Below are 12,464 nucleotides of genomic sequence, written 5' to 3'. Positions count from 1 at the left end.
GAAAGAAAGAAAGAAAGAAAGAAAGAAAGAAAGAAAGAAAGAAAGAAAGAAAGAAAGAAAGAAAGAAAGAAAAAGAAGGAAGGAAGGAAGGAAGGAAGGAAGGAAGGAAGGAAGGAAGGAAGGAAGGAAGGAAGGAAGGTCTAACAGTATTCTAACAGAGAACCCCAGAGTGGTGTGAGAAGTACAGAAACACAGTCACTTATTTTCATATTCCTTGATTTCCTCTGATTTTCTTTAAATTTTGCCAAGTAAAATTTCTATCCCAGGGGCTGGAGGGATATCACAGCGGGTAAAGCGTTTGCACGCTGCCAACCCGGATTCGATTCCCAGCATCCTATATAGTCCCCCAAGCACTGCCAGGAGTAATTCCTGAGTGCAGAGCCAGGAGGAACCCCTGAGCATCGCAGGGTGTGACCCAAAAAGAAAAAAGAAAAATTCTATCCCAACAATCAGTGGAATTATTCCACAGTCAGTGTCAGTGTTCTTGCTTTGCAGTACTTCTCATTTCCTCCTCTCATATCATATTTGGAAAACAAACACCACACACACACACACACACACACACACACAAACACACACACACGCACACACAAGCACACACCTGTCAGCCCCTGAGTGGCTTGCCCCAATCCAGCAACCCACAGGTCTTAGATTAGAGTGCCACCCAGCGTCCACAAGAGAAAATGCAATGAGGGCACTGTAGCACTGCAGCACTGTCTTCCCGTTACAATGAGGGCAAGGCAGGGGAATGTGGGCAGAGAACAGAATTCTTCAGGCTGAAATGTAATGAGATAAAGAAACTCCTAGGCTTAAGGGGGCGGGGGTGAAGGAGGCAAGGGCAGAAAGAAATGGCAGGAAAGGCAGCACAAAGAGAGGAGAGAGGCCACAGGGGGATGAGCAGGCAAGGAGGGGCGTGCGCAGAAGCCTGAGGGCCACCAGAGAAAGCTGACAGGCGCAGGCTTTCCAGAGTCAATGTCCCAACCTCCTCCTTCACGATAACTCACTTGCTGTAGAGGGGAAATGGGGCCAGCAATTTGCAGGAGCCATGAGCCTTGCACAGTCTGGGCCAAACCCTCACCCTCCACCTCCTCCCCCAGGCCTCCCTAGAGGAAACCCAGGTCCGGCCAAGAGCATCTCCAAATAGAAGGCCTGGGAGCAGGCCCTAGCGAGGACTCAGGAAGCCCGAGCTCCAAGACTCAGCTCAGAGGCAGCCACTGGGCGTGAAGGCAGGTTGGTGCTGCTTCTCCCCAGCCCATCATGGTGAGAACAGGGAATAACCCTCCTGAGAGAAGTCTTTCCCCATCTGGAAAATCAGGACAATTTACCCCACTCCTTAGGGCGAACGTCTGCAAGACTGTCCAAGTTATCCTTCCTCCTTCTGCATCACGCATCCAGGAGGTGAGCAGTGCAGCCCCAGACAGCAGTGGTTGGGCCGTCGTGCACCCCCCTCCGGGGCTCCCTCCATGTGCACATACCTCTGGTGGGGGACACTGAGGACAGCATGCACCCCCCTCCGCCCCCCTCGCCAGCACCATGCATAGACTCAGCCCCCTCCCCCAGGCTCCCCCACACCCACGCTCCTTACCATTTTCCCCGCAAAGCCCACTTCCAAGAAGGGGTCCACCAGGTTCTTCTTGTTACTGTCAAAGCCAAAGATCTGCTTCACATTGTCCATGACAGCATCGTCCACTGGGGAGGAGGACACGCTGGTCACTTCCTGCTCTCCCGTCTGAAAACCTCAATTTCCCGTCGCTGTCCAAGCAGCCAGTCCGCAGTGTCCCCCCACACCCCCTCTCTCCCACAGGCCCTTCAGTGCTGGGGCTCCCGGCCATGCCACCTCCTTCCCCAGCCCCAGACAGCCTGTCCACTGTCCCCTCTGTTCTCGAGGACTCCAGAACAGCTTCACCAGCTGACCACTCGCATGGGTGGGTTAGAGAGCCACACTGAAGGGTGATAAGTAATGCAGGGAGGGATGAAAGTGGCTCCAAAAATATCTTGTTATTGGCACTTTCTTTATATCTGTAGGTGCAACGGGTTACCTAGAGTTGATCAATAAGTCAATTCTATTTTTTAAAGAAACTATGAGAGCTGGGGGTGTGGCTCAGTCGTCCAGAGCTTGTGAGACTCTGGTTCTATGCCCAGAACTTTGGGGTGGGGGGTGGAATCAAAGCTACACTAACCAACATATTGCTGAATTATCCATATTATATACATATGTGTATAACTGCACTATCATCCCGTTGTTCATCGATTTGCTCAAGCGGGCACCAGTAACGTCTCCATTGTGAGACTTGTTGTTACTGTTTTTGGCATATCGAATATGCCACAGGGATACTCTCAGTAGCTTGCCGGGCTCTTGGAGAGGAACGGAGGAATCAAACCTGGGTCAGCCGTGTGCAAGGCATATGCCCTACCCACTGTGCTACCGCTCCAGTCCATGTGTATAATTATGGGTAGATATACATACATTTGGATATGCAAAAAAAGTGTGTATACAAATAAATAAGAGTGCAAGGAGGAGATAGTGGAAGAATTTGGGGTTATATCCCCCAGTATATAACAGGTATATGCTGGTTAATGGCTGCATGAATGTATAAGAGCAACAACTGCAAATTGCTGGCTTACCCATATACTTATTTCTATTTAAACAACATTGCAAAAACTGACCACAAAACTCCTGCACCACGAGCAAATGTGGCTCTTTCCTTCCCTTCACAAGCTCACCGCCTCACTTTGGCTGCTTTAACCCATACACGCAGAATGCTTTTAAGCATGTTTTTAATGCCCAGTTGATAACCAATCTACATTTAGAGGTTTTCCCTGAGATTTCTGTCTGATTAACTTACACAACAGGAAGCCATTTCATTTACTGAAATCATTAGTCAAAGCAGAAATCTTCAATCAACTAATTTTCTGCAAAACTTTCAAGCCCAAGTTATGGTTGGAGAGAGAGAGAGAGAGAGAGAGAGAGAGAGAGAGACAGAGACAGAGACAGAGAGAGGGAGAGAGAGAGAGAGACAGAGAGAGAGAGACAGAGAGAGACAGAGAGAGACAGAGAGAGAGAGGGAGAGAGGGAGAGAGAGAGAGAGGGAGAGAGAGACAGAGAGAGAGAAAGAGAGAGACAGAGACAGAGAGAGACAGAGAGAGAGACAGAGGGAGACAGAGAGAGAGGGAGAGGGAGAGAGAGAGAGAGGGAGAGAGAGACAGAGAGAGAGAGAAAGAGAGAGAGACAGAGACAGAGAGAGACAGAGAGAGAGACAGAGGGAGAGAGAGAGAGAGGGAGAGAGAGAGAGAGAGAGAGAGACAGAGAGAGAGAGAGAGAGAGCGCAACATGTGGCCGTTTTGCAGATTCTGCCACAGACAGCCACTGACCAGATTGTACGAGCAAACATCCCAAAAGAGAGCCTCAAACAAAACAAAACCAGAAATGCAAGCCAAGCCCTGAGAGCCTTTAGGGACAACCAGGGGCTGTGGATGTGGCCCAGTAGTAGAGCTCTTGCCTTTCATGCATGAGGTTCTGGGTTCAATCCCCAGCACTGCAGGTGGGAGAAACCAGAAATATCAAGTCCTACCAGGATGATCCAAGCATGCGACCTGACTGACTCCCACCACCCTAAAATATTCAGGATCTGATTCCCTAGCACCTGCCATCACCTGGAGAGTCCTGCATGGGGCCAGACTTGGGGGTCTGGGGCATGGGAGGTAGAGGGAGAGGACTTGGCCACTGCCGTGAGATAACACCGTCCCAGCCACCATCACCACCGTGTGCTCTCAGTGCCCAGTCGGGGAGGAAGATTAGGACAGCAGGGCCCAGGACCTGTGGTGGTCTCCATCGAGGGCCACCAATCCCACGTGGTAGCAACGACTCCCCCAACCCTGGCCTGTGGATTTTCTAGGAAGGAAGGAAGATCAGGGCGCTCCAGCCCCCCAGAGTGCAGAATGTTGCTGGGGTCAATGCCCCGGAGGGACTCGCAGATGGAACTAGGAGAGTCTGGTAGCGCCCGCACCCCTGGCCAGGAAGAGGGCCAGGGGCTGCAGGGGTGCGGGGGTTGCACTCACTCTGGGGCAGGTCCTCCGCGCGGAAGATCTTCAGGCGGAAGTGCGCCCCTCGGAGGGCCACGCCCGTGGGCCGCAGCAGGTTGCCCTCGATGTCCTCCTTGTCCTCGGAGGGGTCTTTTCTCTCCACCTACAATCAAGCACGACCCCCCAGCACGTCAGATCCTGAGCACCCAGACCCCTGCCTGCCATGGACCACGGGGACGCACTGTGGGCAATCCGCTCTGGAGGGTGGCTGCGCTCCTGAGACCCCGGCCCTCTCTGGCCATCAGGAGCGAGTCGGGCCTGGGAGGCAGCCCAAGTGGGAGAGCGCCTGCCTAGCGTGGGACGGGGCCCGGGGTCTACCCCCAGCACCCCGCGGCACCCTGGAAACTGCCTTTTGCGGGCCCTGTAAAAAATGTATAATTTTGGGGGCCGGAACAATAGCACAGTGGGGAGGGGGTTTGCCTTGCATGTGGCCGACCCGGGTTCGATCTCCGGCATCCCATATGGTCCCCCAAGCACCACCAGGAGTAATTCCTGAGTGCAGAGCCAGGAGCAACCCCTGAGCATCACTGGGTGAGACCCCAACAAGCAAATCCATATATGAAATAATATATAAATTATACAATGACATATACATTAAATAATAATATATATAAAATAATATGTACAATTATATTATATATATAAAAACTTTTAAGTTTTAAATAGTGCAAGAAGAGACGGTCTAAACCAGCCACCGTCTTCAAGATCCGTTCAAGTATTATGCGATATGTGAATGGCCACTAGGTGGCAGCGTCGTGCTGAGGGGCTAGAACCTGGCCACAGAGGTCCCGGCCAAGGGAGCTGCAATTCAGAGGGAAAAGCCTACATGAAGTCAGTCCTTTCCTCCTGCTCCACTGGCTGGGATGCAGATGTGATGACAGGAACTGAAGCAACTGTCTTGTCCCAAGGGGCAACAGGAGTGCCAGGCCAGTCAACCTGAACTGCCCACACTGACACTAATGGGAGGAATCAGCTCTCATCTTCCCTCACGCCTCTCACTTGGGGCATGTCATTACAGCAGCAGAGCCTAGACCTTCATTCACACCAGGGTCCATGCTAGAGAGTGTGAGTGGCACATGTGAATGTATTTGCATGTGCATGAGTGTGCATGTAGCTTGTGGTGCATGTAAGACTGTGTATGCACAAGTGTGTGTATGTGAATATGCATGTAAGTGTAGTGTGATTGTGCACATGTTTGTGAGCATGTGAGTGTACCTGCATAAATGTGCATACATGTGCATGCGGTGCATGTATGTAATAGCGTGTGAGTGTATGTGCATGTGTGTGAATATATGTGTGAATGAGTATATGTGAGTGTGTGCATATTAGTGTGCTGCTGCATGATTGTGCACATGTGAATGTAAGTGTGCATACATGTACATGTGGTATATGTCAGAATGTGAATGTGTGTGAGTGTGAGTATGGTGAGTATGTGCATGAGTGTAATGCAACGTGATTGTGCATGAGAATGTGAGTGCACATATGCACATATGGTACATGTTAGAGTGTGTGTGAATGTGTGTGAGTCTGAGTCTGAGTGTATGTGTGTGTGCGCATGAGTGTGGTGCCATGTGATTGTGCACATGCAAATGTGAGTGTGCATACATGTGCATGTGGTACATGTCACAGTATGTGAGTGTGTGAATGTGTGTGAGACTGAGTATATGTGAGTATGTATGCACATGAGTGTGGTGTCGTGTGATTGTGTGCATGCAAATGTTAGTGTGTATACATGTGCATGTGGTACAGGTCAGAGTGTGTGAGTGTGTGTGAGAGTATGAGTATATGTGAATGTGTTCATATGAGTGTGGTGACGTTTGATTGTGTGCATGTGAATGTGAGTGTGCCTATGTGTATGTGTTTGGTGCACACATGTGGGAGTGGGCATGAATGTGCCTGAGTGCGTGCACGTGCATGTATGCGTGTGTGTCCATGACTGCTTCAGTGCCCCCACCATGAGGAGGCTGTGTACTCACAGGCGCTTCATCTCCGGGCCCCAGCACGCACAGGCTGGCTTTCAGGTAGCCTCTGGCACCCGCAGAGAAATCGTCAGGGTCGGACAGCAGCAGCCACTTGCGGAGGTAGGCGTGTCCTGAGAGAGGCCAGGTACCCTGGTCACCACACGGTCAGCATGCTGGGATCCCAGCCAAGATCCTGGGGCAGGCTGCATGCCAGGGAGTTATGGACTCATCCATCCCCTGGGATGTGGAAGCAGACTTCAAACACATCTTTGGCAGCAGACTCTTGGGCATGATGGGCATTAGAGAAACCTCTAGAGGGGGCTGCCAAAGCCAGGCCCGGGGTCGTCCCCTCTCTCTCAGGAAGAGGCCAGAGCAGGGCAGGAACCAGGGCCTCCAGCACCCACAAAGCACAGAGTTAGCATCCCTCGACAGGCAACTGAGACCTGCTGAGGGCCTAGCGTGCCTGAGGTCGTGGCTAAACACCATCCTCTCTGCATCTCTGAGATCAACCTTCCTCAAAGGTCCCCCAGGTCCCAAGGAGGAAGAGTGAGAGCTCCCAGATGGGGACCCCAGGAAGCCACCAGAACCAAACTGCAAGAAGTGGCCAGAGGAAGGAGAAATGACTCACGGGGCTCCCTGTAGATGGTCCCCACGTCCATCTGAAATTAGACAGGAAACAGATCAGACTCTTGCATGTTAAGCAGGGCACATCCATGAGCGCAGAAGGAGCCATGTTTTGAGAATACTTGGGGGCACAAAGAAGCATTTTGATGCATCTGATGATCTTTGAGGCAAGGGAAAGGTAGAGCAAAGGAAGCACAACAGAAGGGCCGCTGCTGCCCCTGGCTGGAGACCTGAATGATTCTCATTGTGCATTGACTCTGGTCACATTGTATCTCCCCAAATTTTTTAAAAGTTGCAGGTTGGCCAGAGAGATAGGTCAAAGGGCTAGAGTGTACACATTGCAGGCTGGAGGCTGAGGTTGGGTCACCAGTACCACACAGTCCCCTGAGCACGCCTGGGAGAGGACCCACAAAGCACAGAAGCAGAACAAAGCAAAAAAGTCACACATCAGCAGGATGTTGAAAGTAGGGGGAGGCAGAGAATTTGAGGGAATTCTGCGCTTTCTGCTCTATTTCTTGAATCCTCTAACACTGCTCTTAAAAATCAAAGGATTTTTGATCACAGATTACTTTGATAATGAGGGGAAGAGAGTAATTTTTTAACTGAACATTTGGAGTCTCAGAACAAGGACGTGTTTCAACAATGGAACATTCCAAATATAATCAAGACCCATTGGTTCAAAATGTCCTGGGCTCCAGCCCACTTCTTTAAAAATAAAAAAAATTAAAAATTAAATGCTTGGGGGTTGGAGCAGATAGCACATCACATTCAAGAGCGTCTGCCTTGAATGTGGCCGACCCGGGTTCGATTCCCAGCATCCCATATGGCCCCCTGAGCATCGCCAGGAGTAATTCCTGAGTGCAAAGCCAGGAGTAACCCCTGTGCATCGCCGGGTGTGACCCAAAAAGGAAATAAATAAGTAAATAAATAAATAAATAAATAAATAAACAAATAAATAAATAAAATGCTTTTCCAGGAAAATGACTTGATTTCTGTCTTGGACCAGCCATACATTATTTGGAGAGCCAGGGAAAGTCTAATGCAAGCCTGTGCCCTGTCTCTCCACTAGATCAGCCCTGAACATTCCAGAAGGAACAAATCTGCTGAGAATAGAAACATGGAAACCGCCCCTTCCAGAGCTACAGAGTAGCAGAGTGTAGCAGACACGGAGCTACAGAGCCTGCGGGACGGACCTGGGCGCTCTCTGCCCAGCCAGCCCTCCGCTCTCCACGGTGAACCACCCAGTTCTGTCTGTCTGGGACAAACGAGAGGCACAGGCCACTTCTCTCCCCATGCCCCCCGCCCCGGGGTGGACAGGTTGTCTGGGGAATGAGAATGTGAGAGAAGCTCCTGAGGGAGGGAAGAAGTTACCCGGAACTCCCCGATGAGGGCATCCGTCCTGAGGGAACGGGAGTCCACCACCTGGAGAGAGAAGGAAGTGTCAAGTCCGGTGATCCAGTGCGTGCTGGCCCAAGCAGCGGCCCGGCTCAGTAGCCTCTGTCCCCACAGAGCACAGCCAGCTCCCCTGTGGAGACTGTTCCTCACAGACTCTGGCCCCCAGCAGAGCCCCCAGCAGGGGTTAGCACTCCCCTGTTCTACAGACAAAGACATAGGCCCACACACCCAGGGCTGGGATCACATACATTCTAAATGAGGATGAGGACCCACTGTTTCCTCCTGAGCACACGCCTTAGCCACTGAACTAGACTGCCCTTCTAGGGACTTCAGGGGAAAAATATTAGTTCTGCAGCCCAGCAATGAAGCCTTGGACAGAAGCACAGGGATGTGCGAAATAATGTGGGAAGTCACGTGGCCACAGCAGGGATGGGGCATAGGGGGACACGGAGCTGAGCAGGCTGGCTTGGGACACATGCTCCTTCCCTATCTGCTGCTGTGCCACCTGGGTCACAGAGCATAGCTCCAGCTGCTCCCATCACCACTGCCGCTGTCACACACATGTTCACCCTGAGCCACGCACACACTGACACAGTGCTTACACATGTACACTGATATGCACATACATGCTTGCTGACAGGTACACTGCCACAAAGGCAGAAGCACACATGTGCACAGACATGCACCCATACACATATGTATGCTGATTTGTAGGCATGTACATGTACGCATGTGCACAGTGTGGTATGCACATGTGATTGCTGGTGTGTACATGCATGCTAGAATGCGCAGATTCATGCAGACATGCATGCTGGTATGTACACACTAGTATGCAGACATGCATGTCGTGTGTACCATACGCGTGCACGCTGCTGTGCACATATTCGTGTGTGTACACAGACATGCGTGTTTGTGTGCACGTATCTTTATATGTGTGCAGGCATGCACTCTGGTGTGCACTCACACATCTACATGGAGACACAATCTCCAATGTGCACACACACACACACACACACACGCACACACACACACACACACATGCAGATGTGCACACTGGTGCACACACGTGCTGGCACATACTCCAGTGCTGGCGTCCCTGTGAATGGACACACCAGGGGGAAGCCCAAGCCTGCGGACACGTACCGTGATGAAGATGGGCTCGTCAAACAGCTCCGCTGGGGAGTCAAACACGTTGAAGAAAAGAGTCTGCAAGGTTCAGGCCGAAGGGGAGACTAATGAGCCGGTGCTGGCCTCCCAGCAGGGGAAAGGCCCCCCTGCCTCCCCACCACCCTCAGCTTTTGGGTCTAGCAGGGCAGGTCATTCAGTCACAGCGCCCTGCGCTGAGCTCAGCGGGAATGTGCTCTGAGCTGGTCCTCACCTGACTGCTTGGGGACAGGGGGTCAGAGAGACATGGAGTTACAGAGGGCCAAAGGGGGGTCACAGGGACATGGGCAGTTGGAGCTCAGGGCAGGAATCAGAGCCAGAGCTTCTCCCCATGCCCCAGAGGCCTGCCCGGGCCTGGCAATCTCCCCACGCACAGCTGCGGCTGTCAAAGCCCAGCGTCCCCGGCAGGGAAGCGCCACCCAAGCAGCGTCCCCCACCTCGCTGAAGAGCGGGCTGTTTCCCTTGTGGATGCGCGTCCTCTTGGTCTGCCCAGCTGCTGTGACCTTGACCACGGGCTTGATGTTCACCCCTGGCAGCTGGCGCCCCTCGATCACCTGGACCCTGATCTGAAAGGCAGGAGGAGGCAGGAGGAGAGCGTTAGTGGCAGGGAGGGAGACGCCAAGGGCCTCCTGGAACGGCCTCGCTAGTCAAAGTGGAGTTAGAAAGAGCCTGTTAGGACCGTCAGAATCGAGAAGATCCCACCACGCCCCGGGAGCTGCCAGGCTGCCCAGGCAGGCTACCAGCTTCCTCGTGTCAGCCCCCCAGTGGGCAGAAGCCCCTCTTAACCCTGGCCCTGATGGCTCCGAGAGGCTTCCACACACTTCCCTGAATTCCCTCCATGGCGAAACAAACACCAGAAAGGGAACCCACTTTTTCTTTATATTATCAGAGGCACCATTTTCTCACACCCTGAGGAATATTGGTTTTCACCATTCTGCTAGGACATACAACGAAGATATATCTGTGCTTTGACATGTGGCAAAATATAAAAACTAAGAAATTTAAAAATACTAAAACCATTTTCATGGAAAATAAAATACGTATAGTGCTCTGGGTGGGTCTGTGGATCTGTGAATGGGTCTGTGGATCTCTGGGTGGTTTGTGGGTCTGTGGGTCTGTGAGTGTGCAGATGAGTCTGCACATCTGTGGGTCTCTGGGCGGGTCTGTGGGACTGTGGGCGGGTCCGTGGGTCTGTGAGGGGGTCTGTGGGTCTGTGGGTCTATGGAGGGTCTGTGGGTCTGTGAGGGGGTCTGTGGAGGGTCTGTGGGTCTATGGAGGGTCTATGGGTCTGTGAGGGGGTCTGTGGAGGGTCTGTGGGTCTGTGGAAGGTCTGTGGATCTCTGGGTGGGTCTTTGGGTTGGTGTGTGGGTGGGTCTATGGGTCTGTGAGGAGGTCTGTGGAGGGTCTGTGGGTGTGTGGGTGTGTCTGTGGGTCTGGAGAGGGTCCATGGATGGGTCTGTGAGAGGGTCCATGGATGGGTCCATGGATGGGTCTGTGGATCTCTGGGTGGGTCTTTGGGTGGGTGGGTGAGCGGCTCTGTAGGTCTGTGAGTGGGTCTGTGGGTCTGTGGGTCTGTGGGTCACAGGTCACTCTCTCCTCACCTGGAAGTCCTGTGGCTTGTCTGACAGCACCCTTCTGGGTGCAGGTGTGGTCTTCTTCTTCCTGCTCCCCGGGTAGGGAGGAGGATGGGAAGGTGGCTTCCTGGGGGTGGCGGGCGCCCCCGGACCTGGGGCTCCGCTCTGCTCCAGGAAAGGCTCCGTCTCATCTCCCGTGAGCCCCGGATCCTCGGTGTCCTCCTCTCCTGTGTCTGCGAAGGGGGTGCAGTGAGGCCGAGCCCCGGGGCCCCGCCCAGCCCCTAGAGGCTCCCCTGGCCCTGGCTTCCACACAGTGAGCCGAGATGGATGAGGAAGAGGAGGAGGAGGAGGAGGAGATACTTCCAGCAGCAGAACGCAGCGTGAGTCCAGTTAGTGGTCAGGAAGGAGAGAGAATGGCCCCCCGACTGGCAGGCCCCCAGGCCCAGCCTGAGAGTGGCCGGCGATGAGGGTAGAAGAGACAGTTACGCGGGGTCGGACCCAGCGCCTGGCCGGCGGCTCACCCGTGGGGGCCGGCCACTTCTTTCCAGAGTATCTCGTGTCCACGGTGCTGTCACTGAGCAGAGACCAAGTCTCGGCCCGGCTCGGTCCCCCACCTGGCACATGGGCAGGGCAGAGCCCAGGAGGGCAGGAGGGAGCTAGGTGAGGGGAGCCGGGCAGCCCCCAGCCCCAGCCCAGCCTCCTGCCCAGCCTGGCAGAGAGCAGAGAGTGCCCACCACACACACACACACACACACACACACATACACACACACACACAGAGGTCCTTTCCACTGGGGACTGTCCCCCTCATTGCTTTCGCCTCCAGGAACCTTCCTCAAGGGGCCTGACCTCGGTCCCTCAGACCTGCTCCCAGAGCCTCAAGGCCCTCAGCCTTGCCAGCCTCACCCGCTGCTGCCTGCTCGGGCGACACCCCAGACCACCTCCCCTGTCTCGGTTCAAACACTACCGACTGAGGAACTGGGACCTGCTGTGGCCGGGTATAGCGCAAGGCTAAGCTCGAATTTGCAGGTCAGAGCCCCGGGACCAATCCCCAAGCCCCACTGGCAGTGACCAGGAGCACTGAGCTGGGAGTAGACCCTGGGTACCGCTGGTGTGGCCGGCTTAGGGCACATCCCTGTAGAGCTCATGGCCAGGTTTGCTTCCTGCTCCCTCCACCAGGAGAGAAACTCTGAATTGTGCCCTGGGAACAAGCCCCCACCCAGCCCGTGTGCCATGCCCCCACCCCACCTGGCAACCAGAGGGGCCTCCCACACCCCTCTGGGCCCCGGGCGCCCCGCCCTGTGCTGCTGAGGAGAGACTGACAGAGGCATGAGGCAAGAGCTGGGGCCGAACTAGCTCAGTCTGCTCCTTTTACAAGTGAATGTAGTAGGCCCAGAGAGGGACTGGGAACAGCCCAAAGTCACACAGCGACGTGGCACCAAAGGCAAGACTAGAACTCCCATCTCCTGACTTCAGCCCTGCATGGAAACCTAGCTCTGCTGCTGCAGCGCCCAGGCCTGCCGGGAGCCAGGGCTGGGAAACACGGCACCAGGGCCTCCATCCCAGCACACCTGCCCAAGCCCGCCCCGACTGGGCAGGGCCCAGCCCTCAGCCCTCCCTGCCCACGACCTCACCCGTCTGGGCCGCAGGCCGGCTGCATCCT

At 54.0% G+C, this 12,464-nt stretch overlaps 1 protein-coding gene across 16 annotated transcripts in view; it reads right to left on the bottom strand.

The window, feature by feature from the left end:
• DYSF (dysferlin) overlaps positions 1-12,464 on the bottom strand; it is a 214,406-nt gene that overhangs the window by 143,042 nt on the left and 58,900 nt on the right. For 8 of the 16 annotated variants that reach the window (XM_055122406.1, XM_004609122.2, XM_055122407.1 and 5 more), the window contains exons 6-14: positions 11,323-11,415; positions 10,829-11,034; positions 9,665-9,793; positions 9,207-9,269; positions 8,040-8,090; positions 6,673-6,703; positions 6,060-6,175; positions 4,060-4,186; positions 1,586-1,689 (exon numbers count right to left, since the gene is read on the bottom strand). In XM_055122406.1, the coding sequence (XP_054978381.1) occupies positions 1,586-1,689; positions 4,060-4,186; positions 6,060-6,175; positions 6,673-6,703; positions 8,040-8,090; positions 9,207-9,269; positions 9,665-9,793; positions 10,829-11,034; positions 11,323-11,415 (920 nt within the window). The remainder of the gene's footprint in view (positions 1-1,585; positions 1,690-4,059; positions 4,187-6,059; positions 6,176-6,672; positions 6,704-8,039; positions 8,091-9,206; positions 9,270-9,664; positions 9,794-10,828; positions 11,035-11,322; positions 11,416-12,464) is intronic. The other 8 variants (XM_004609126.2, XM_004609130.2, XM_004609128.2 and 5 more) reach the window with 1 other exon arrangement.

The sequence above is a fragment of the Sorex araneus genome, chromosome X, assembly GCF_027595985.1.
Source record: "Sorex araneus isolate mSorAra2 chromosome X, mSorAra2.pri, whole genome shotgun sequence".
Lineage (NCBI taxonomy): Eukaryota > Metazoa > Chordata > Mammalia > Eulipotyphla > Soricidae > Sorex > Sorex araneus.
Note: the sequence above shows the minus strand (reverse complement) of the source record. Positions and strands in the feature narration are given on the sequence as shown.